The sequence below is a fragment of the Coffea arabica genome, chromosome 2e (assembly GCF_036785885.1).
Source record: "Coffea arabica cultivar ET-39 chromosome 2e, Coffea Arabica ET-39 HiFi, whole genome shotgun sequence".
NCBI classification, from domain to species: domain Eukaryota; kingdom Viridiplantae; phylum Streptophyta; class Magnoliopsida; order Gentianales; family Rubiaceae; genus Coffea; species Coffea arabica.
Window position 1 is genome coordinate 19,790,900 of NC_092313.1, and position 21,502 is coordinate 19,812,401.

The following is a 21,502-nucleotide window of genomic DNA, read 5'->3' on the forward strand; positions in this document are numbered from 1 at the left end:
AAAAAAAAAGAGTTTCGTATTTTGTGCTAGTTCTAAAACCAAAAAAATGAGCAAAAGCAAAAATAAAAACACTCTGCGTCGTACTAATTTTTCTTTTACTTAATTGTCGCAACTCTCGTTAGGAATTCTAATTGCTTCGTGTAATTTACCTTTGGAGGAGTTGAAGAATCCTCATGATGCACGAAACGAATCTTTGCTACTCTCTTTCTATTTCTTTCATACGTCACCAAGTCATTGTATTCTTTCCTTACTGTTGTTTTAAAGCTATACTGATGCTAACATTCAAGGACCACGGCAATTCCTTCTTGCCTCCATCAAGAACTTATCATGTCAATGGCTTGCTCCAGTTACCTAGCTGATGCTTCGCTTTACTTCTAATTCAAGAAAGACCCGGCCTCTTTTTTCCATGCGGGCTCTGTTGAAATTGCATCTCAGGCACAGTATTGTTAACAAGGTTGAAACTGAGGCAGCAGGTTAAGCAGGGCAACGGAAGACCTTGGCTGGTACAAAGGTAAATAGCAACAAATGAATGGCCCTCCATTGTTTACCAATATTCATCGGTTTAATGCAAAGGCAAGCTGCGATGCATAATCCTATGGCAGTGCAAGGCCAAGTCTATTAAGTTCCAAATGGGTAAGAACAGCACTTCAAAAATTTGAAGTACGCAATGTAATCTACATTTGACCACAGCTACGTAAGTTACTGAATGGTCAACTCGATTCAATTTCTATTCGTCGTTTCGTACGCATTTTAGAAGTACCAGCAATTTTTAATTCTTCCCTTGTACTATCCTCTCAAGTCTCAATCCACAGCCCCACAACCACTAGCAGTTTGATGTTGTCGCCACTCGCCACCGGCTACTCACTCAATTCTCAATAGTTCCATTGTCAATGTCAATTTCCTCACCTTTAAACCAAATTTAAGCCTTGAACCATAAAACAACCTTCAAAGTTTTTAGCTTTATGACCTTGTCCATTTCTTAATCTGGAATGATGGCTGATTGCCTCTGTAGTATTCTCAACTCCCGCGCTATCACCAGCCTCTCCCTCCTCATCCCTTGCTGTCCACCTCAGAATCCCTTTATTTCCCCCCAAGCTCTTTCCTTTGCCAACCCCAGGGTTCCAAGAAGAAGGAAAGAAAAGCAACTTTTGTTCTGTATAAGTAATAATGAACCGTCTTCCTCAATTTCTTCCTCATCGAAATTTGACATCATTTCCACCCGTGGTACTGGCACTAAATTTGCTCTCTTTCGCCACTTGTGCGTTTACCTATCCTTCTATGTCTTATTGGGTTTTTGGATTTAGATTAATTTCGTCTTTCTTTGTGTGTCTATGAGTCTATCATTATTTGTTAAAGTTAAGGGCTTTGCAGTTGCTTCTTTATCTGATATAGTATCTGTTTGTTTTGTATTTGTGACTTTGTGCATTTTTGTGGCAGAGCATTCTGATGGTAGTATAGTCTTTCAGTTTGGGGACCCCCGTGAGGCTATGAAGGATGATGAATTAAAGCAATCCAGTTTGAGCAATAAAGGAGGGGAAAGTGACGGTCAGGTGGAATCTAGGGTGGTGAAGGTTTTGGATGGTGATCACGAGAGGAAGGTTATAGTCAAAAAAATGGAAAGAGAAGTCAGGGTTCACAGCTCAAATTTGGTCGCTGATAGTGGCACTTCAGGGGTTGTTAGTACTAATGAAGAGAGCAGTACTAGTAGTTTTCTGGAAGGACCTAGTAAATCAAGTGAGAAGTTAAATGCTGAAGTGCCTGTTTCTGGTTTAAGTGTAGAAAAAGGTTGGAACGTTTCTAGTTCCGAGTTAAATGCAAATACTCTTATAGATGCCGATGATACTCTGTCAACTGTCTCTGTGCTTGAAAAACGTAGTAAAAAAGAAAGTGGCGAAACTTCTGAGGCATTACTTGATGGTAAAGGAGATAATGAAGTTCTGCAACAGTTGGTATCTGTGAAGCCTGATTCGCCTACAGAAGTAACAGATACTGTTCACCAGGAAAGTGATTCCGAGAGTGTTGAACTTCTGGATTTGCCTGGAGATAGTGAGTCTCATAGTTTAGAATCTGGGATAAATAATATAATCATGGATGATAGCAGTGACAGTGACACCATTGAAGTCATGCCTGTGTCTCCTGAAACTGATGCTGAACCAACTCTTGATGAGGAAGCTGGTTGTATTGCAGTTGACACTTTTGGAGAAGAAGATACATCCATCCAAATATCAGAGGTCAGCTATGCATTTTATGTTGGTGTTAATATGATCACAGATGCATGTCAATTTTTCTGTTCTCTGCAAGTGTTTGGTGATTTGCATGACATGAGGAAATGGTGAAATTTTTGTTATTGGCATTGGATAATTGTTTGGTAAGGTTTATGTTAATTTGGCTGGCTTTCTTGTAAAGTGGCTGGGAACCCAGGTATGACTAATTAAAGTATGCAAGTCATAAAACTGAAGCATGTTGAGTGTATTGGGAGGTAGCTTGTAGCATACATGCGTTTAGTTTTATCTACCTTTTGAGTTTACTTCTGCCTACACATGGCCCTCCCCCCCCCCCCCCCCCCGGGGGGGCACGCTTTTATTCAATATCATTAAATATCATTGCTTAAAAACATGAATTGTCAACAATAACAACCAGTTTTGAGAGCAACATACTTCTCATTTGTGATTATGATAGCTGAATTTCATCCTAGTTTACACGCTTTGGCAGATCAAAAGTGACCAGTCAATCGTACTCTCAGAAGCAGGAATAGGTCTGGACAAGTTACAAAGAAGTGACAATTCTGAAACATCAAGTCTTGAAATCATACAATTGGAATCCCCGGAAGTTCCAGTGGATGGGTATCCCGCTCAATCTCGCTTATAAGATGCTTCAGTTATCCATTGTTGTGCTCTTGTGTTAACAATTTGAACGACTATCTTCATTAATAAGATGTCCTTTGTAGTCAATATAATGCTGGGAAAAATATGAAAGGTATTAGGAAAGACTTTCTTCTTTAGGAAAGGAATTATCCAGTTTGTGAATCAGGTTTTCTTTCCCTAGTGAGAACCAGTCATTGCATTTCCCTCACTATGAGCAATTTTGACATTTTTCCACATAGCTTTGGTGCTGCTTTTACTAATATTTCCCGGTTGATGTTTCAGAAATCAGAGAATTGTATCTTGGGTTAAATGAGCATGTAATTAATTATGTTTCTTCCTTTTTTTTTTGTTCAATTCTTAACAGTGAGGAAATCCCCATAGCAGAAATTGTTTTATCATCTGCTGCTGCATTGTTGCCACATCCCGCTAAGGTACATCTTGCATTTACACAATCTGGCGACAGTTTATGTTTTAAATTAGAAGAACAATGTTTTGGTTTTATGTCTGAACATCACTTGTTAGGTCCTCTGGATAGCCCCTTTTAAGTGGTTTTCTGTTTGCAAACCTCCATGGCATTGCTTTAAAGCACGTTCCTGGTTTGGCAAAGAATTATCTATATATAGTTAGGAAATTATAAAGGGAATGAACTGCTGCGATTCAATCAATTATAATTTGAGTCCCCATTGGTTCTTTCTGGTTCTTGAATGTCTTGGCTTTAGCAATTGATTGGAACTTTTAATAGAATAATAAATAAGTTATTAGCCTGTCTTTGTTATGATAGTAAACATTGTTATGCAGTAAGTGATTCAATAGAAAATAATTTTCAGCTATTGACGGGTGGAGAGGATGCATACTTTATCTCTGGCCGATATTGGTTGGGAATAGCAGATGGGGTTGGCCAATGGTCGGATCACGGTAAGCTCCCTATTATTATTTTGCACTGTTTGCAGAACCTGTAATGAGTTGGCTTCTTTTTTTTTTTTTTAACTTCTAATCTTCTTTACTGGTCTCTCTTAAATGAACATGTGATCACTACACCTATTTCTTCTAAGGCAATTTTTCAGAGTTTTCAAGACGGCTAGTTTTGCCTCTGCAGAAAGAATAATGTAGTGTTGTTTGTCCAAACAGCTCAGTTATCCAGTTGAACAAGAGCAGCCATGTTTCTTCATGGAATTTCAATTGAGAGTTGAACCAGTTTATGTCTACTTGTTCAGGTATTGATCCAGGAGTTTATGCCCGGGAACTCATGGATAATTGTAAAAAGATTGTCTCAGAGGGCAACGGATCCATAAGAGCCACCCCAGAAGAGGTCCTTAGTTTAAGTGTTGCCAAGTCCCAGTCTCCTGGATCCTCAACTGTCTTGGTTGCTCACTTTGATGGTCAGGTATAGTGTCTCATGACTTCAGAGTTTCTTTCTGGCTTAACTTTTGCTGCCTATGATATATAGATTCTGAATAAGAATTTGATCTGTCGTATTTTCCTCATACTGTTCCTTCAACCGATAACACAGTTTGCACTTAATCACAAGTATTTAAACATATTAATTATACATTTATGAAACCCATTTGCCAATCAATTTAAATTACCACATAGGGTCTACACGATTATAAGTCAATCATGACAATGTACAATGTACGTATAATGGCCCCAAAATATGACACGACTCAATTGCCATACAAGTAGATGTAGTATCACATCATATCATATTGTGGCATGATTTATAAAATATCTAATGATGGTGTTGGAATTGATATGGATATCCATTCCCAAAGAACTGATTTTGCATCAGAACTGATGAGCATATTTGCTTCATATTTGTAACAAGCCCCAACTGAAAAATGCTTTTCAAGCACCTCTGGAGCTGATCTGATGTTAACTTGTACTTGCTGACAGGCCCTTCATGTGGTTAATATTGGAGATTCTGGATTTCTAATACTCAGAAATGGTGTGGTTTTCGAAAGGTCATATCGGATGACCTACAAGTTCAATTTCCCATATCAGATTCAAAGGGGTGGTGACCCATCCGAACTTTTGGAGGTGTGTTGTTGCAAACTCAATCCTTCTGATACATTAATAAATAGCTGTAGATATCCACAACTTGATGAAAGGTAAGTTTTGAATATGTTCTGCTTCAGGAGTACGAGATTGAATTGGAGGAGGGTGACGTTATCATTATTGCAACAGACGGACTCTTTGACAATTTGTATGAGCAAGAAATAGTATCAATAGTCTCAGCTTCATTGAGCGCTGGTAGACGACCGAAGGTCTGCTGCATCTTGATCAAGATTTCTGAGTTTTGATGAGATCCAGACAGAAAAATTAGCTAATGTCCCTCTCCATGCTCCACTACTTGCAAATTCAGAATTGTTTTAGCATGAAATGACCAATGAGAAATAGCTCCCTCGGCTGTGACCAGTCAAACTGAGTGCGTTAACAAGAGGGCCTTCATTCTGTTCCTTCTCTTTCTCCGTTGTTTGTCTTCTCTTATGCTTACCTGGGGAGAGGGGGAGGGTAGTGGCTGCTTGGGGCGTTTAGAGAACCGACCCAACTTCGGGCCGCTCATTATTCAGCATCCTTGTGCAATGCAATATCACGTAATTTCCCTGGGCGCATTTGCAAACGTTGTGGTTCCTGCCAATTTGTTTAACCTGCAACTGCATACTTGTAACTTAAGCTAACAGCTACGTGATTACACTTGTGAAACATTCATTATACCTAGGATTTCATATGCGACACTTCCACGTTCTATTCAAGGTTGTTCACAGTTTCTTAGCATGTTCTGATTCTATTCAATTCAATTGGTTTAGAGAATTGCGAAAATGTTGGCGGCAGGAGCACAAGAGGTGGGCAAATCCTCTACCGAAAGATGTCCGTTTGCTGATGCAGCTCGCGCAGCTGGTCATGCAAGGAGGCACAGTGGTGGGAAGCTTGATGATGTAACTGTTATTGTATCATTGGTCCGAAAGGAATACAGCACCCATGGCCGTGGGTTGTGATCTTGATGTTCAATAACTCTAGCTTCTTTTCTCCTCCATGATGCTAAACAAACATGATGGTTAGTGTTTCCGATCTTTCATGGTTAGTGTGACTTCTGCAAGTTATCATAGCTGAACTCATCGCCCGTTTTTTTTTGCAGACCGCTGACTTCCGAATTGATGATAGTAATAAGACGTCAAGTTTTCTTTTCTTTTCTTCATAGTTAAAAGGATTGGCGAAGTTTTTATACAGGAGCTATTCCATCACAGGGTGCTGTGATCAAGCAGAGGAGTAGCGTTTGAAACAGAAAGATGGCTCGTTCTGCTGATGCCATTAATATTAAGAATTAAAAAAGAAAAAGAAAAAAGGATTGCTGTCCTGTGGGAAATGCACCGAAGGATTTGTTGTGGCAACAAAGCAAAAATGCACAAGGGCATGCCTTCATCATATCATGTTGTATCATATTCAAACTGACATCAACAAAACTCTCTGAGGTGTGCTGTATGATCCTAACCCTTCATGAGTTGTTTTCTATAGACAGATTGATAAATAGCACGACTGGTTGTATGGCGCACACCACTAATATTAAACATTTCGGAAGAGTGGATTTCATTATTATTTGTATGCGCAATATTCTGTTCCATTGATTTTCAGACGCTAAATGATGTGGGGGCCAGGGCTCAGGAGCCTCGGAATTGGAGACTAACAAAATTCATCACTCAAAAAAAAAAAAAATTTATATGATTGCGCATGAAATCAAAAATCGTGTAGTAGGTAGAATCTGTCTAGATCGAGTGATGGCAGTCCAAAGAAAGCTTTCACATTTTCTCCTTTCTTTTCCGGCCACGGACTATGAACCGTGAAGTTTTTTTTTTTTTTTTTTTCTTTAAAAAAAAAAAAGAAAAGAAAAACACATGATGGTCGACGCAATATTTCATGGCAGGCAACCGAAAAGTGAAATTACTTTGGTGGACTTGGGCCCTTTAGCGTTCGTGATTAACGGTTCGGAATCGGAATGATGAGCTGCTTGAATAAGGAGTTGTTCTGGTTTCCACTTTCCCAGGAGCCTCCGCACATCCAGCAAAAAATCGCATCCTAATAATAGTACAGGTATGTTGAGCAAAGAATGATTTCCTGTTTCTGCAGATGCCAATCTTAAATTTGAACGAGGATCTCCGTCGCCCTTTTCCTTTTTGTCTGCCTTCAGTGATTGAATCCTTTTTGTCTGCCTTCAGTGATTGAAGCCGGATACGCCGTTTGGGGATCCGGAATAAAGATGCATTTCCTTGTTTACGAACAAGTAGTAGTAGTAGTAGCAACTCATAAAATTGGGGCAACTGGTGATAAGCGGGTTGTTAATGCCAACGAACGACAGGGTGCAAGTTCGACGAGTCGGACTCTGCACTGCACGCGCCATAATTTCAATCGTGATAATCATATCGGGTGCTACATGCCTGTGCATGGTGGGGAAAAGGAAGAAAAATGAAAATATGAGAGCAAACCAACCCCCCCCCAAAAAAAAAAAAAGGAACGAATTAAGAAAAAGTATGGCGGAAAAAAAAAGGGGGACGCACAACCCATGAGAAAAGGCTAAAAATTGTCATGATCATGAAAGGTGGACTTTTTAAATTTACCCATTAAGACTGGCACACTAGCACCATCATGTACCATCAAGCATTCTCTTTCAAAGGTTTCAAGAGTCAGTCAAGAATAGACCTTTCATGAGCGTTTTACCAAATTCACACGTTCAAATCTTTTTATGTACGGGACCAATTATAAGGTACAAGGAGTAGAAACGTAGAATATAACCACACTGATTTTGGCTCAGTAACCCCCTAGAAGGGGAGGTTTAAGTCTCTCCATGAATTGTAGATGGGGATTTAAATTTTACTTGCAGCAAATGATGTGTTACTTACAGCACTCTCTTGATTTAGTCAGATTGTAAAAACAAAAAGGTATATGAATAAATAACAACGAAAAAATGTGCTGTCAAAAATAAATTGATCCCTTTCAGAAACAGTCATATAATGTCCCTTGACTAAGATCACTTGCTAATTGGAGTGGCCTTTTCCCACTGGCCACTGCTTAAGCATGAAGAAGGGAACGGAATCTTCTTGTGAAGTAGGACTTTCATGATTTTGTTCTGCATTTGAAAGTGAATGAGTTGTGTGAATGAATGGGTGAAAATGATCAATGGAAACTCTTTTTTCGTTTAATTCAAAAAAGATTATTGAAACATCAATTGAAACATTATTATTGACAATGTTGAATATTTGTTTGTCATTCAAAATATTTGATTAGGCTATGGACTTTCGAGACAAATTCACCGCCATCCGTCACAAAATGGGTGGTTAAATTAATAAAGCGAGTGAAATGGGTGTTTTATTTTAGTGGCAGCGGGAGTGTGACATTGTGGAGACTGAGATTTGACCAATTTGGCTGATACCAAAACAAATTCAACATGCGCCGCATAAATGCTACTAGCACTTGTAAAATAAGGGAAGATAAAGGGCTCGGAGTTGGGGGCCCAAACCCAATGATTAATTCCAGCCGGCTCCAAAATGACCATTCCATGATCTTTATACTGGTAACAAAAAAGGTGTGAGTCCGCGTTAATCCCGCTTTAAAGTTATTTTTTAAGGCCTAGCTTTTTCTTTTCTTTTCTTTTTTTGTTAAACCCCTAGTTTGGTTGCAGTTCTCTCTGAAATTTTTTTTTTACGTTTCTTATAAATATATTTTTCAATCACCTTTTTATCTCACATAAACATATTTTTTAATTATTTTTTTAACTCATATGCATCAAATTATTATAATACATTTTTTTAATAAAAACTCAAAAAAAAAATAGCAATTCAAACGGAATATAAAGGCGTGACATGTTACAACACAAGTGCCAATTATGCACAGGCCTTAGTGTTTTTCAAAGAAAAAGGCTCTTGGCACGTTAGCAATAGCATCAAATCTTTTCCATATTGCATGCTGTGGGGACCTATTCTCTATCTATCCAACCTTTTTTTTTTTTTTTTTTTTTTTTTGTGTTGGGGGGGTTAGCTTTTTAAGGGAGATTTGATGGCAGTATATATTCGGGGCAAATGTTTTGGCCGAGTGTAATGAGGAACAGTAGAGATTCTCTTCAATTAGCTGTCTGCGACTTGGCAATTTCTTTGGCCCGAAACAAGAGGACAGGTCAAAGTTAACCATTCCGTAGCATGAATTGTGGTGCCTTTTGTCCCCAGTTCAACCCGTCCACTAACAGTAAATGTTGTGCCTGCTTATATTTGAATCCAAGTTACATTTTTGAGCAAGTAAAGATTTTCGGCGCGTTGCTCTTCGTAATTACTATCTCGTTTGACTGATTTTGACTGCTGCGGTTAAACAATCCTCCATCTTTCTGTCTTTGATTATCCTTTTTTGGTCAATTGCAAAATGCCCCCTTGAACTTTCTTTGAGTTGCAAAGTGTCATTCGAACAATCTATTTCAGCACTATATATTCTCCATCTGTCAATTATATCGGGATGTACTTCAATCAACTCGTCGCCTACGAAATTTAATGCGTAAAAAGTTCTTGGGATTAGGTAAGTGACAAAAATGTCATTTTACCTCCTCCATAACTAACCTGTGTGTATATATATGATTCATTTCTTTTACATCCAGAGAAAGATGTTGAATTTGTGTGAGAAAAGAAAAGAAATTTCGAAATAACTCGATCACAGAGAGATTGGCATTTTGACCGCTTAACGAAATCCATGAACATCATAGTCCAAGGGCAATTTTGCAACGTGAAGAAAGTTTAGGCCGATAGTTTGCGATTAACCTTTTTGCCCAAGTATGTTTATATATATATATATATATATATACACACACATATATATCATCCCCTCAGTCAGTCTCAGTAATAATTTTGACCATCTTTGTCATTGAGATGTTAATGAGTATTTTAGATATAAAGTTCAAAGTGTGGGTTAGGAACTTGGGATTACTACCACTCGTCACTAATTTTCCAATCCAACGGTAGTCAACCCTAGTCCTAGGGTTACAAACTAGTCGAATTGAGTCGGATTTTGATTTAATTGAGTTGAATTTTGACTTAGTTTTATCAAACTTGAACTTGAGTTTGAGCTCGACGACCTGCCAAAAATAAAGCTCGAACTCGAACTCGACGAGCTGCAAAAAATAAAGTTCAAACTCGAGCTCAATTTAATTCGTGTTGAGTTCGAGCTCGAAAATTTTTATTTATTTTTTCTTCATAAATAATAAAATATTAAAAAAATATATGTAATTTTTATTATTAAAATAAAAATAATATATATATATATTCGAACTCGCGAGCTAACGGGATTAATAGTTTTGAATTTAAGTTCAAGTTTAAATTTAATTTGACCAACTCGAACTCAATATTAATCGAACTCGAATTGAGTTTTCACTTGAACCCTCGCAAGTAACTCGATTTGTTTGCAATCCTATCCAGTCGCTTAGATTACCTTTCCTACTCTTAAATATTGTCCTTACCACAAAAAAAAAAAAAAAGAAGAAGAGAAATTACTACAAACGAAAAAACGTTTTCTTCCAATTTGCAAACAAACAAGCCATCCTGGTACGTTTGGAGTCTTTGGACATGAACCGAAACTTTTCAAAACTCAAAGCGATTCCAGTGGGCACAATCCCAAACTCAAACGTTAAATTGGACCACCCACTTCCCTTTACCCTACCACGTGTCCCCCGATTGTTATTCCCACGCCACACATGACACACCCCTCCATCATCATATCAGACCCATTTTCTCTTCCTCAAAACCCAAGAGTTAAAACGGCAAAGGGCCCCACGCCACCCCTCTTTATTACTCCTATATAGCCCCTCCGGACTCCAAGACCGTCTCGTCTCATTAGCCTACTGCTACTCCCCACTGCCGTATTCCGCTCTGCATTTCCTTAACCAAAAAGCAAGAACCAAATCCCACTTGAGAAAGAGAAAGAGAAAGATAGTACTAGTACTTCAAAAAGAAGAAGAAGAAATATGGCTGTTTTGACAAGGGTTATGAAGACTATTGCTGGGCTTTTCTTGGTTGGTCTTGTGCTGGTCTCAAATGCGGTGGTGGAGTCTGCCGGATCCGGCCATACTGCTCCGGCCCCGGCAGTGGACTGTTCGAGCTTGGTCCTTAACATGGCTGACTGCTTATCTTTTGTGACCAGCGGCAGTACGGTGAAGAAGCCGGAAGGAACTTGCTGCTCTGGCCTCAAAACTGTCTTGAAAACTGATGCAGAGTGCCTTTGTGAAGCCTTCAAGAACAGCGCCCAACTGGGAGTTACCCTTAATGTCACTAAGGCCCTCACTCTCCCATCTGCTTGCCATGTCTCTGCTCCCTCCGTCAGCAACTGCGGATGTAAGAATCATATCTCCCTCTTTTTTTTTTTTTTGGTGGGGGGGGGGGGGAGCTTCATGTTTCTGTCTCTGTTTTCACAAGGACCCTTTTTTTTGGGGGGGTTTGGGGAAATCTGTGATTTTAATGTTGTGCTGTTTTTCTCTTTTATTAGGAGTAAATGTCTGGTTTGAAATATCTGATATTTAATTTTTGCTCTGTTTTTTCTGATTTATGATCCCTTTTAGTTCCTTACCTTAGGTTCATGAAGTGAACATTCTTTAACATCTCCGTTTCTCATTTTGGCTATATTTGTCTGATTATTTGTGTAATAAGAGGTTTATAAAGTTGTAGAGATATATTGATTTTGTTTTCTCACTTTTTTTGACTGCAGTGAGCATTGGCTCTGGAGCTGCACCTGGTACGTATAATAGATCTGCTATTTCTCTGACTGATTTTGCACTTCTTAGTCCACTTTTTTGTTATGATTTCTGCACTTCCTATAAAGTAAGTTGGAGGAGCTGTTGCTAATAATAAGATGGGAGTATATATTTTTTGGACCATTGTCGGGTTCATACTAGTTATTAATTTATGAAAATGGGAATGTTGTTGTTGCAAATAGAAACTAAACTTAGTTGTTTTATTGTCCTAAACTATCAATTTCAATCTTCAAAGCTCATGCTTATTATATACGTCTTGTTAATAGACTAGTGGTGTATAACGCTCAAATATATATTTGTTTGGAAAGGGCTCATCTGGAAGGTTCACTATTAGTACGTTTTTTTGGCATTTCCTGGTACAATTCAGTCCACGTGACACTGGTTCCCTGTCATTATTACCTTTTTGCGTCTCAAGATAAAAATATGGTCCCCATTTTGGTCAAAATAGGGTTAGTAGAGAATTACTAACATTTGTGCTTCGGGATTGATATGTTGGTCTTTCAGTCGGGCGTGGTTGTAGTACTACTACTACTGATCACAATCTTCTTTGGTTACAGCTCTCCCTCCAACGGCGATGGCCCCAAGCTCCGAAGGCCCAGGAGCTCCTACTGCAATCGGAGGATCGAATGAGGTTGCTCCAGCACCAGCTCCGGGAAGCTCAGGCTCTTCAAAACTTGCTGTCTCGGTTGCGTCGTCCCTGTTGTTGGCACTTGCTGCTGCATCGCTCTCGTTTTGACTGAGTGCATTTTAGGCCTCTCTTTTTTGTGCTGAGATGAGAGGGAAAGAGTAAATGGGAGATTTGACAGGACATTTATTGTGTTTGGTTTTAAATATTTGCTAGTTTGGGTTGGGTACTCTAGTTAATACGGGCAGGACGTGTTACTTAATTGAGACTTGTTGAGCGGATAGGGTTTTTATTGTGTATTATCTGGCTCTATTAAACCCCACGGATTTACGTTCAATTTCTCCTTCCTTACACACACACACACACACACACACACACACCCTGCCCCCCTCCCCCTGATATTCCAATTTCTGCTAATTTTCTCGCCGGAGAGATGTTCATGGGCCTTCTTGACAGTAGAGGCTGACGGTATGCTCTGAACTGCGTGTCCAAGACACACTGCATCTTGGGTCAAAGTCGTGTTTGGACCATCAGCAAGTTTGTAGAGGTGGAAAGTCTGTCAAAATTGATCCAGAATTTCAGATCCAGGGTGTGGTCTCTCGCTGTCCCAGGAATAAAATGCTCGAAACTGCGTTGGGAAATAAATATTACCAGATTAAGAAGAGTTGTGAAGCAACGAAGGGTTCAAACATCACATGCCTTCGCATTAGGGGTGTGATATGAACGAATTGAATCGAATTCGAAATTTGGGGTTTGAATTTGAATTTTATATGAGCTCAAAATTTAATTTTGACACCGATTCGATTTAATATTTGATGGGTTCAAACTTGACTAAAGAGTTTGAAATTTTATTTAAATCTTTAATCTTAATTTTGGAGGGGTTGGGAGGTAATTTTAATTGAAGAGACTTTAATTTTGGTGGGGTTGGGAGGTAATTTTAATTGAAGTGGCTTTCTCCATTAGGATTTCACTCCCCTTAAATTAGATTAGATCAGAGTAGGTTATAAAAAAAATTAGATTATGGCCCTGCTCTCACTTAGTAGTGAGCTTCAGGATTTAAACCGTCACAATCTTCTCTGGTCAATTATTCTTTCTTGGGCTCTCCCGGTCGGGTTATTAAATCAACGGTCCAGAGTCTGCACTTTCATCGGAATTACTTGGCGAAAAGGTAGCATTTACTTGAACAGAAGTACAGATGAATGTATCAAAATGGGAAAAAGTAAAAAATAATTCCATTTCCTTCTTCTTCTTCCTTTTTTTTTTTTTTTTCCTTTTTCCCGTTTACATGGAATTCAGAGCGAAAAACACATCGTGGATGGACAATTGGCCATGTTTGGGTTGCATTTTTTGCAGAAAAAATTTTGTGAGTTTCCATGAAAATATTCATTATCACATTTTCTGATCACCTCTCTACCTCAAACACCTCACATCTTAAAAACGCAAAACACTGGATTGCATTTTTCTGAATTTCTTGTAGAAAAATTATTGTAGCGATTTAATATATGTGAGATAAAAAGGTGATTGAAAAATATATTCACAAAAAACATAACAAATTTTCAAAGAAAAACTGCTTTCCAAACAAGGCCATAGGAACTCCCGAAAGGTTACAACTCGAAGAGAAGCAAGAATGCATTGGCATCAAAGTCGACCGGCCCAAATGAACACTGCACCATTTGTTTCAACCCCGCCCAAGCACAGCTCACGGTTGAAACTTCTTGTATGGTAACTGAAGCAGGTTCACACAAACAACTCCGAACGAGTTACCTTAGAGCAACGTTTCACATTTCGTGATCGCATAAGACAAGACTTGTCACTTAAGCGTATAAACGACTAGTCATCCTTGGAATTCAGTGTACATCTTCTAATTTTGATACAATGTAGACGTTTTCAGCCCCCTCCCCCACCCCCAACACCCACCCAAAAAAAAAAAAAAAAAGAAAAAGAAAAGGGACTGCCCTTGACCATGACGGAAATGAAATGACAAAGGTGCCTTTAAGGCTGCATCTTGGGGGCAAAGGTGATGACAGCATCCGCTACTGTGAGGAAGATGTTGTCTTCCCCAATCAAGCTAGTAAAGTCGGATGCATGCAGCTTGTCCGCTACCACTGGTCCAGGATTTGCTAAAACCAGCTGTTCATGTAGTAGTATATATTATATAATGTAAAATTCTTCTTAGCTGGACTTTTTTTTTTTTTTTTTTTTTATCAGCACCATAATATGAAATGGCTAACCTGAATATCTCTCTTTCGAAGACTATTGTGCAACTCTTCTAAGGCATGGATTCCGCTGGTGTCAATATCTGTAACAGCTGCACACGACAATTAACACATAAAAAAAAAAAAAAAAGTTGTTTAGTATTTCTCCTCCGAGTATCAAAAGTCCTGGTAGAACGGCGTAACCAAGAAGGCGCTTACGTGACATTTCCACAATCAAGTAATGAATTTTAGACTTGAGCTCCCCATTTTCTTTCAGCTGTTCTTCTTCATCACTTAGCCATCTTAGTATCCTGTAAAAAAGGAAAAAAAAAAAAAGTTAATTATATTCTCATTGAGATCACACTTGAAAGACTATTTTTGTTAAGTCGAAAAAGAGAAAAAGAAAACAAAAAAAAAAAGACTACCCCTTGACTTTTAGTAATCGTCTAGGAAAATTCTGAAACGAAACGTTATCCTTAATTATATGTAAATTTTCATAGATGTGAAGAGGAACTCAACTTGAATGAGATATGCCCGCCTCCCCCCAATGTGAACGAAGATATAATATAGTAGTAAGCAATAAGCATGCTCTACAATAGGATCTTTGACTACGAATTTTTCTTAAGACTACGTCAGACTTTGAGGCTTATGCTTCATCCGGGACCTAACTTTTGGTAGGGCAGTATTGATAACTGGTTTTGCAGAAAAAAAAAAAATTCAGTTGTTCAAGTTGCAAAAGCATGAGGTGTAAATCTTCCGAGGGTTGAACTTAGAATGCTGTCCAAAATAAATTTGACTAGTTGTAAGGGCAAGAGAAGACAGGTTAGATACATAAAAGGGATAATTTAGAAACCTCCCTTGAGGTTTTCAATAATTTCATTGACCTCTCTTGAGGTTTGTAAAATTACACTAACCTCCCTCAAGGTTTAGATTTCGGTAACAAAATTAGTCCAAATCAGAAAAATTACCATTAAAAATGCATTTTGCAAAGAGAGATAAACTTTTATTCCATAAATGCCCTTATGCTTGTGTACAAGTTGTATTGTAAAGGAGTAAAAAATATATTAATAAAAGCGTGGGAAGGTAAGCGCAAATAGTAAAGAACGAAAAATAAGTAGCAACTGACTTTCTCTACAAAGTTGGACCAACTGCTAGTGCATTGGATTATAATGGATATTTTTTCAGATCTTCACCATTTTGCATATAAAAGGAAACAAGAAGGATTAAGATGGATCTCACTTTTACTTGAAGCAGTAAAAGTTGATGCGTAAAAATAGTGATTTTATGTGGATTTCGCAAGCTAAAGGTGAAGTATATGTGTAGAAACTATGAAAGACATGTCAAGCTATAGAAAGAAATCATAAAATCCACCCACATCCTTTAGCATGAAAAAGAAATATTGCAAGTGTAGTCCCAAGGCAACTGTGAAGATTTTTTAGAGTACGAAAAGTCCAAAAAAATTACTATTTGATGTATCGATTTGGTGTATCAATTTCTGAGAGCAAACAAATATTTGGTACCATTTTGTTATTACAAGTTACTGTTCATCATTACAAAAAATCAACAGTTATTTTTGTTAATTAGTTACTAACAGTTAATTAGCACCCTAATTACTTAACTGCTAGATGTTAATTTCCAATAAGTCATAATATCTTAGGGTATGTGAGTAATTTTTCCCAATAAGACACAATAGGGGAGGTTAGTGTTATTTTTGCAAATCTCAGGGAAGGTTTCTGAAATTATCCCTATATGAAAATCTCCATTTTGCACATCCTAACTTGTATTACTTTTTCACTTTGTACTCTAAATTTCAATTTTAAACACTTTACACCCTAAACTCTTAATTTTGAATATTTTGCACCCTAAAACTCAAATTTGTCTAATTTAAATCCAATCAATAATTATGTTAACGAGATGAAGGGCAGAGAAAATTAATGACAGTGTACTATTTTGTTCCAACCATGATTCCTTAGCTTTTTTTGACCATGTTTTAGTACATTATTATTTATTTATATGGTTTCAATTAATAATATTGTTAGCAAAATTAACAAGATAAAAGATAGTGTAAATTAGTGATAATATATTGTTTTATTTTTGTTATGATGTATTGGCATCTTTTGATTACTTTTGGCACATTATCATTGATTTGATGGGTCCTCTATAACGTTAATTTTATAAAAATAATTATTGAATGGATTTAAATTAGATAAATTTGAGAGTTTATGATATAAAGTTTCCAAAGTTCGAGAGTTATTGATGGATTTCAGTGTGCAAAGTGTTCAAAATTGAAATTTTGGATGTAAAGTGCAAAAGTCATTCAAATTCGGGAGTGCACAGTAGAGTTTGCCCAAAAAAGAAAGCAGATCATCCGTACCTCTCCCTGATATAGTTGGAGTTGGAAAAGTAAATTGCAGAATCAACTCGGACGATTAGAATCCCAGGAACCTTAGCTGCCTCTGGATATTGTTGTATATTTCTGTATACATTAGTTCTTGGGACTTTTCCGAGTACCGCAGTCCGAGGCCTCGTCACTTGGAGGAGGATTTTGGCAAAAGATATTGCGACCTAATTCATGAAATGCAGCCGGCAAAAATCAACACTTCTATTTTAATAAGATTGTTAGGAAAAAGCAGAAATCATCTTTTACCGCAATCAAGAGACCAATCTCAACCGAGACAAAAACCACACCGAAGAAGGCTCCCATGCACGCAATGAAATCAAACTTGTCAATCTTCCATATCAGTAACATTGCATTAATGTCGATTAGTCCAACAACAGCGGATATAATGATGGAAGCCAGTATAGCATTTGGGGTGTATTTGAACAGCGGGGTGATCACTTCCAGAGTCAGCAAGACAACCAAAGACATCACGATATTGGAAACTGCTGTGTTACATCCTGCCATATAGTTCACTGCAGATCGCGAGAAAGATCCTGCACATTAAAATGTCGAGTTGCGTAATCAGAAATTAGGTGAAAGCATTAGGGTGTCATGTGTTCTATAAGATATGAAGATTAGTTCAATTTTCAACAAACCTGTGGCAACATAACACGATGTCATGGAGCCAATAACGTTCATCGTTCCTAATGCTACCATCTCACGGTTTCCGTCTATATGATAGTCCTTCATTGCTGCAAAAGTTCTTGCAATTGCCACAGCTTCCTACATCCGATGCAGTATTCATTGGAAACCAGCTTTTCATAATTAGGAGATGTGGAGAAATTAAAGAATGCTCTTAAATGTTCCAGTTTTGTTGCTTACCGTCAATGCTATCATTCCAGCCACGACCCCAATCCTGAAACCTTTACCAAGATTTTCTCCAGTGAAGAAGATCTCATGGACAGAAGATGGATTGATGCCTTTTTCAATCTTGTTTACCTACCAAGTTTTGTGGAGAATACATTGTCAGAGAAGCTTTAACTTTGTATTTGAAAATTGTCATCGTCCAAATTATGCCTGAAGTACTCACAATTTGGACTCCCTTCTTTTCAGCATGGGTGATATAAACAAAGAAGGTTGAAATGATCACAGAAATCAACGGAGCGATGGCAGACACCCAAAAGAGTTTCTTGTTTTTTTTCCCCTGATCCAATCGAAATTTTTGAGAAAGAAAATAATAAAATTGTCAGAATCTGTTCTCCCATGACAAAAGTTGGAGCTAAATCCACGGAAAGAGAAACAAAACGAGCGATTCTTACGATGTACTTTGCAAGGAGAAGGAAAGCCAAGAAAGCGACTCCTATTACTACAGTTTCCCAATTCCACTGTTATAATCAAAGACGAACAAATTAGCTTCTCCATGGATGCAAAAAGAATGCCGATCAAGTTATAACTAGGAGAAGGTCTCACCCCATGATGTACACTAGTCCAAACAGACCGCATCACAGAAACAATATCGGTTTTCTTTGTGAATTTCTTAATGCCAAGCAGTCCTTTAAGCTGCTGAAGAGCTATGGTTATGGCTGTACCACCCATAAAGCCAACAACGGCAGCATGAGACAGGAAGTCAATCAAGAAACCCAATCTGCAAATCCAAGTGACAATTATTTCTCAGGGTATGTCAAAAAAGGAAGATATATATGGATGTTGGCTCGTCAGAAGTACCTGAAAAAGCCAAGGGCAAATTGAGTGAGTCCAGCAAAGAATGTGGCTGTAAATGCGAGACGCTGATAATCTAATTTTTGTTTGACAGGATCGAACTCATCCTGAATCAAAGTTCCAAGCAAGAGAGACACCACTGCCACCGGGCCTATGGCAATATCTCTCGAGCTTCCCATGGCTGCATATATCAGTGGTGGCACGAAGCTACTGTCTGTAGAACAAGAAGCAACACCATTGAAAAATCTCTCAAATTGCAGATGATCGTGAGAAGTCAGGTTGCTGAGTATATATATAAGAAACTTACAAAGTCCATATTGTGGTGCCAAATTTGCTAGTTTTGAATAGCCAATGTCCTGCACAGAATATCAAGAATTGTTAGGTTGCCAACTGACAAAGATGCTCTACAATAAATAAGAGTCATATGAATCTCCTACCTGAGGAATGCAAAGACTTGCAATGGTAAGTCCAGCAATCAGATCACCTCTGAATTTGGAAAGGCTATAGCTTCTTCCCCAATCAAGAATGGGAAAAACAGCTTGTAGTCCGAGGAGTAACTTTTTTGAGTTTGATTGGTCCTTGAAAGAGCGTAAAGGATCATCATGCATGAATGTTTCCTTGAAAGTTGTTTTAAACTCAGTAAACAAATTCTGCTTGGGAGGCACTCCCACTTTGTGGACGTATGGCAAGTTCTCTGGATGTTCATGTGAGTGAGCGTCAGCAGGTAACTCCATATCTGTTACCGGGAGCGCATCAGTAATCCGGTTGCTCATTTAGGTGGCCACAGTGATGACCTGCAAACAGAACTTGAGGAAGAGAATCAGAGGGACTTGTAAGAGATGCAAACATTTCATGCTTAGTAACTACATGTCAAGAACTATGCCACTTGTCTTGTTTCTTTTTGAACTTTAATAAATGGCTAAACTTTTACAAACGGCAAAAAGGGCACATTGATTCTCCTCCTATCCCTCCCTACCGGAATATATTGTTGTCTACAATGACAAAGTATGAAATCAAAACAGAATACCTTATGCACAGGAGGGCTGCTCAAGGCAGAAGAACAAGTAATAAACTAAAATGGGTACGCGGATATGAAGGGACATGCAGATTTTAATGCTTATAAAAGCTACAAGCAAGTAAAGTCAACTCTCTGTAAATACAGGGCAACTTGTGCTCATGGGCAGGAATGAACCTAGATGTTTTTCCTGTACCAAATACAAAGAGCAAAAGAGGATAGGTTTTGATGGAAGTAATTAATCAAATGGTGGAAGAAATAACAATACGCAATTATTGAAGAATATAGTAATCAAATAGACATGATTAATAAGGACTCCTTTAAACGATAGCTTGGAAATTAAACAGTTGACTTTGATGTCTGTGCTTCGTTTCAGATATTGAATTAAATAACCTACTTTATCCATACAGTCTTGCACTACAATTTTGCGTCAATTGCCTATCTGATTACCCTGGATGAGCCAATCCAGCGGAGAATGAAGCAAAATTCCATTCCATAACGTTCAACTGCAAGAAATTCATTATCCATTCGGTCAGTTACATAAAAGAGAGGGTGTTGTGGGGTGAGAGAGAGAGAAACCAGGAAGAGCAACCGTTTGAACATTGATGCTTAAGCATACAAATTCATTCTGAGTTGCATTGCAAGTGGAAAAGAAATATCTTGCCGATCAAAAATTTCACCAAAATCCTTGATTTACAGGCTGAATGGACTGTCATCGACCTTAAAAGAAAATCAAGGAAGATTCTGAAAGAATTGGTGATCAGAGGAAGACAGCTCTTACAGATTTATCCTCACTCAGTTAAATATTGTTTGTAACGCATGAGTGGGGTCTGAAGCAAGATATTATACTTGTAAGAAAGAGCTTTGCAACCAGGACAAGCAATAATCTAAGTCGATGAAATCTGATTTGGTAGATTAATTATCAAGGAATACACTATGGGGTATACCCAAAAGTCAGTCATTACAAGAAAATCATATTCAAATAAAAAAAGTATATGTTCCCAAAAAGCACCAACCAAACTGTTTTGCCCTTGACAATTCGTGGCAAGCGGAGAATATGGATGTGAAAACGAAGAAAGATCAAGATGCTAATAGCTTTGCATTCCTGGACGTACTTCATTCATCCTCTTACAAGTCTAAACAGGCAACTACTAGTTTAAACAACTGAACTAAGTAACTAACTACTCCTACCTTTTTTGAACCCCAAAAAGGCAAAAAGATCGTTTGTTTTCCTGTTTCTAACTGATGAATACTTATCAAATTCGAGCGTTGATTACCGGAACTACAGATTCCGTCCAAGCCGAACCCAACCAATGAAAATGAAGTGCAACCCTTCTAGTCGCCACACATATTCATTTTACAAGTCAAACGAAGACTTCACGCCAAAACCATCCCCATTGGGTGGTTGTTCCCATCATTTGTCTGACTAGGAAAAAGAAAACAAAAACCAAGAAACAATATACACAAATGTCTGTTTACTTGTAAGATTAATATAAAATTGCAACTGTTACGTTGCACTTAAACATCTTATTAAAATAGAGCCAGAAAAGAATATAAGAAGAAGTATATAAGCTGTGGAGCATCATTCATCAGTTAACACGTGTGTACTTACCATATTTGCCTGTTGCTGATGACGAAGAACAACAACGAAAACAACTCAGAGATGAAGAGTTTAAATATTCAAGCGAAGTTTCGCAGTCAGGAGAGGTCGTAGAAACGATTCTGAGCCCATTTTGCGTCCAGGTTCAATGGATTTTAGAGCGTTGAAAGTTTGCGCTGATTCTCTGCTTCTTGTTTATTGCAAAGAGTGATGAGAGTTGTACGTGGAATACAGAGATGACGAGTGCCCTGAGGCTGAAAATAGAGAAGAAGACCCGGCCGAGAGCTAATTAAGTCTGTGAGGTCGGTGTTTTTTTCTTTAGCATGTCTAA

The 21,502-nt window shown here is 38.1% G+C and overlaps 3 protein-coding genes across 18 annotated transcripts; 2 read left to right on the forward strand and 1 right to left on the reverse strand.

The window, feature by feature from the left end:
* The first annotated feature begins 460 nt into the window (after nt 1-460).
* On the forward strand, nt 461-6,458 carry LOC113731694 (uncharacterized). 6 transcript variants are annotated; one of them, XM_027257081.2, is made up of 10 exons: nt 461-633; nt 1,438-2,231; nt 2,713-2,843; nt 3,229-3,295; nt 3,692-3,779; nt 4,079-4,248; nt 4,758-4,901; nt 5,000-5,128; nt 5,672-5,919; nt 6,001-6,458. In XM_027257081.2, exons 1-9 carry the CDS (start codon nt 630-632, stop codon nt 5,858-5,860), a joined length of 1,716 nt encoding a protein of 571 aa, XP_027112882.1. In that variant the 5' UTR covers nt 461-629; the 3' UTR covers nt 5,861-5,919; nt 6,001-6,458. The 6 variants fall into 6 exon arrangements, with proteins under 6 accessions (XP_027112882.1, XP_027112880.1, XP_027112879.1 ...); XM_027257078.2 differs by lacking the exon at nt 461-633 and adding an exon at nt 763-1,224; XM_027257082.2 differs by lacking the exon at nt 461-633 and adding an exon at nt 1,117-1,258.
* A 4,243-nt stretch (nt 6,459-10,701) lies between these two features.
* Nucleotides 10,702-12,599, forward strand: LOC113731695 (non-specific lipid transfer protein GPI-anchored 31). Its single transcript, XM_027257083.2, has 3 exons — nt 10,702-11,221; nt 11,592-11,618; nt 12,195-12,599. The coding sequence occupies exons 1-3, from the start codon at nt 10,855-10,857 to the stop codon at nt 12,371-12,373; spliced, it is 573 nt and encodes a 190-aa protein (XP_027112884.1). The 5' UTR covers nt 10,702-10,854; the 3' UTR covers nt 12,374-12,599.
* A 1,610-nt stretch (nt 12,600-14,209) lies between these two features.
* Nucleotides 14,210-21,502, reverse strand: LOC113731696 (sulfate transporter 1.3). Of its 11 annotated transcripts, none has more exons than XM_027257090.2 (15): nt 21,184-21,502; nt 20,022-20,077; nt 18,994-19,350; nt 18,864-18,912; nt 18,563-18,770; nt 18,308-18,482; nt 18,157-18,222; nt 17,928-18,041; nt 17,720-17,836; nt 17,494-17,620; nt 17,105-17,391; nt 16,832-17,022; nt 14,677-14,768; nt 14,494-14,570; nt 14,210-14,392 (listed from the first exon to the last, which is right to left on the reverse strand). In XM_027257090.2, the coding sequence occupies exons 3-15, from the start codon at nt 19,327-19,329 to the stop codon at nt 14,255-14,257; spliced, it is 1,977 nt and encodes a 658-aa protein (XP_027112891.1). In that variant the 5' UTR covers nt 19,330-19,350; nt 20,022-20,077; nt 21,184-21,502; the 3' UTR covers nt 14,210-14,254. The 11 variants fall into 11 exon arrangements, with proteins under 11 accessions (XP_027112891.1, XP_027112887.1, XP_071935763.1 ...); XM_027257086.2 differs by having other exon boundaries at nt 19,969-20,077; XM_072079662.1 differs by having other exon boundaries at nt 18,994-19,362; nt 19,969-20,077.

Excerpts from the sequence above, each read along its gene's own strand:
- LOC113731694 (XM_027257078.2), top strand. The coding sequence starts at position 990 with ATGATGGCTGATTGCCTCTGTAGTATTCTCAACTCCCGCGCTATCACC. Across the intron at positions 4,249-4,757 it reads TTGCTCACTTTGATGGTCAG|GCCCTTCATGTGGTTAATAT; the intron begins GTATAGTGTCTC and ends ACTTGCTGACAG. Across the intron at positions 4,902-4,999 it reads ACCCATCCGAACTTTTGGAG|GAGTACGAGATTGAATTGGA; the intron begins GTGTGTTGTTGC and ends GTTCTGCTTCAG.
- LOC113731695 (XM_027257083.2), top strand. The coding sequence starts at position 10,855 with ATGGCTGTTTTGACAAGGGTTATGAAGACTATTGCTGGGCTTTTCTTG. Across the intron at positions 11,222-11,591 it reads CTCCGTCAGCAACTGCGGAT|TGAGCATTGGCTCTGGAGCT; the intron begins GTAAGAATCATA and ends TTTTGACTGCAG. Across the intron at positions 11,619-12,194 it reads TGGCTCTGGAGCTGCACCTG|CTCTCCCTCCAACGGCGATG; the intron begins GTACGTATAATA and ends CTTTGGTTACAG.
- LOC113731696 (XM_027257089.2), bottom strand. The coding sequence starts at position 19,329 with ATGAGCAACCGGATTACTGATGCGCTCCCGGTAACAGATATGGAGTTA. Across the intron at positions 17,023-17,104 it reads AGATTGGTCTCTTGATTGCG|GTCGCAATATCTTTTGCCAA; the intron begins GTAAAAGATGAT and ends TTCATGAATTAG. Across the intron at positions 14,769-16,831 it reads TCCAACTATATCAGGGAGAG|GATACTAAGATGGCTAAGTG; the intron begins GTACGGATGATC and ends CCTTTTTTACAG.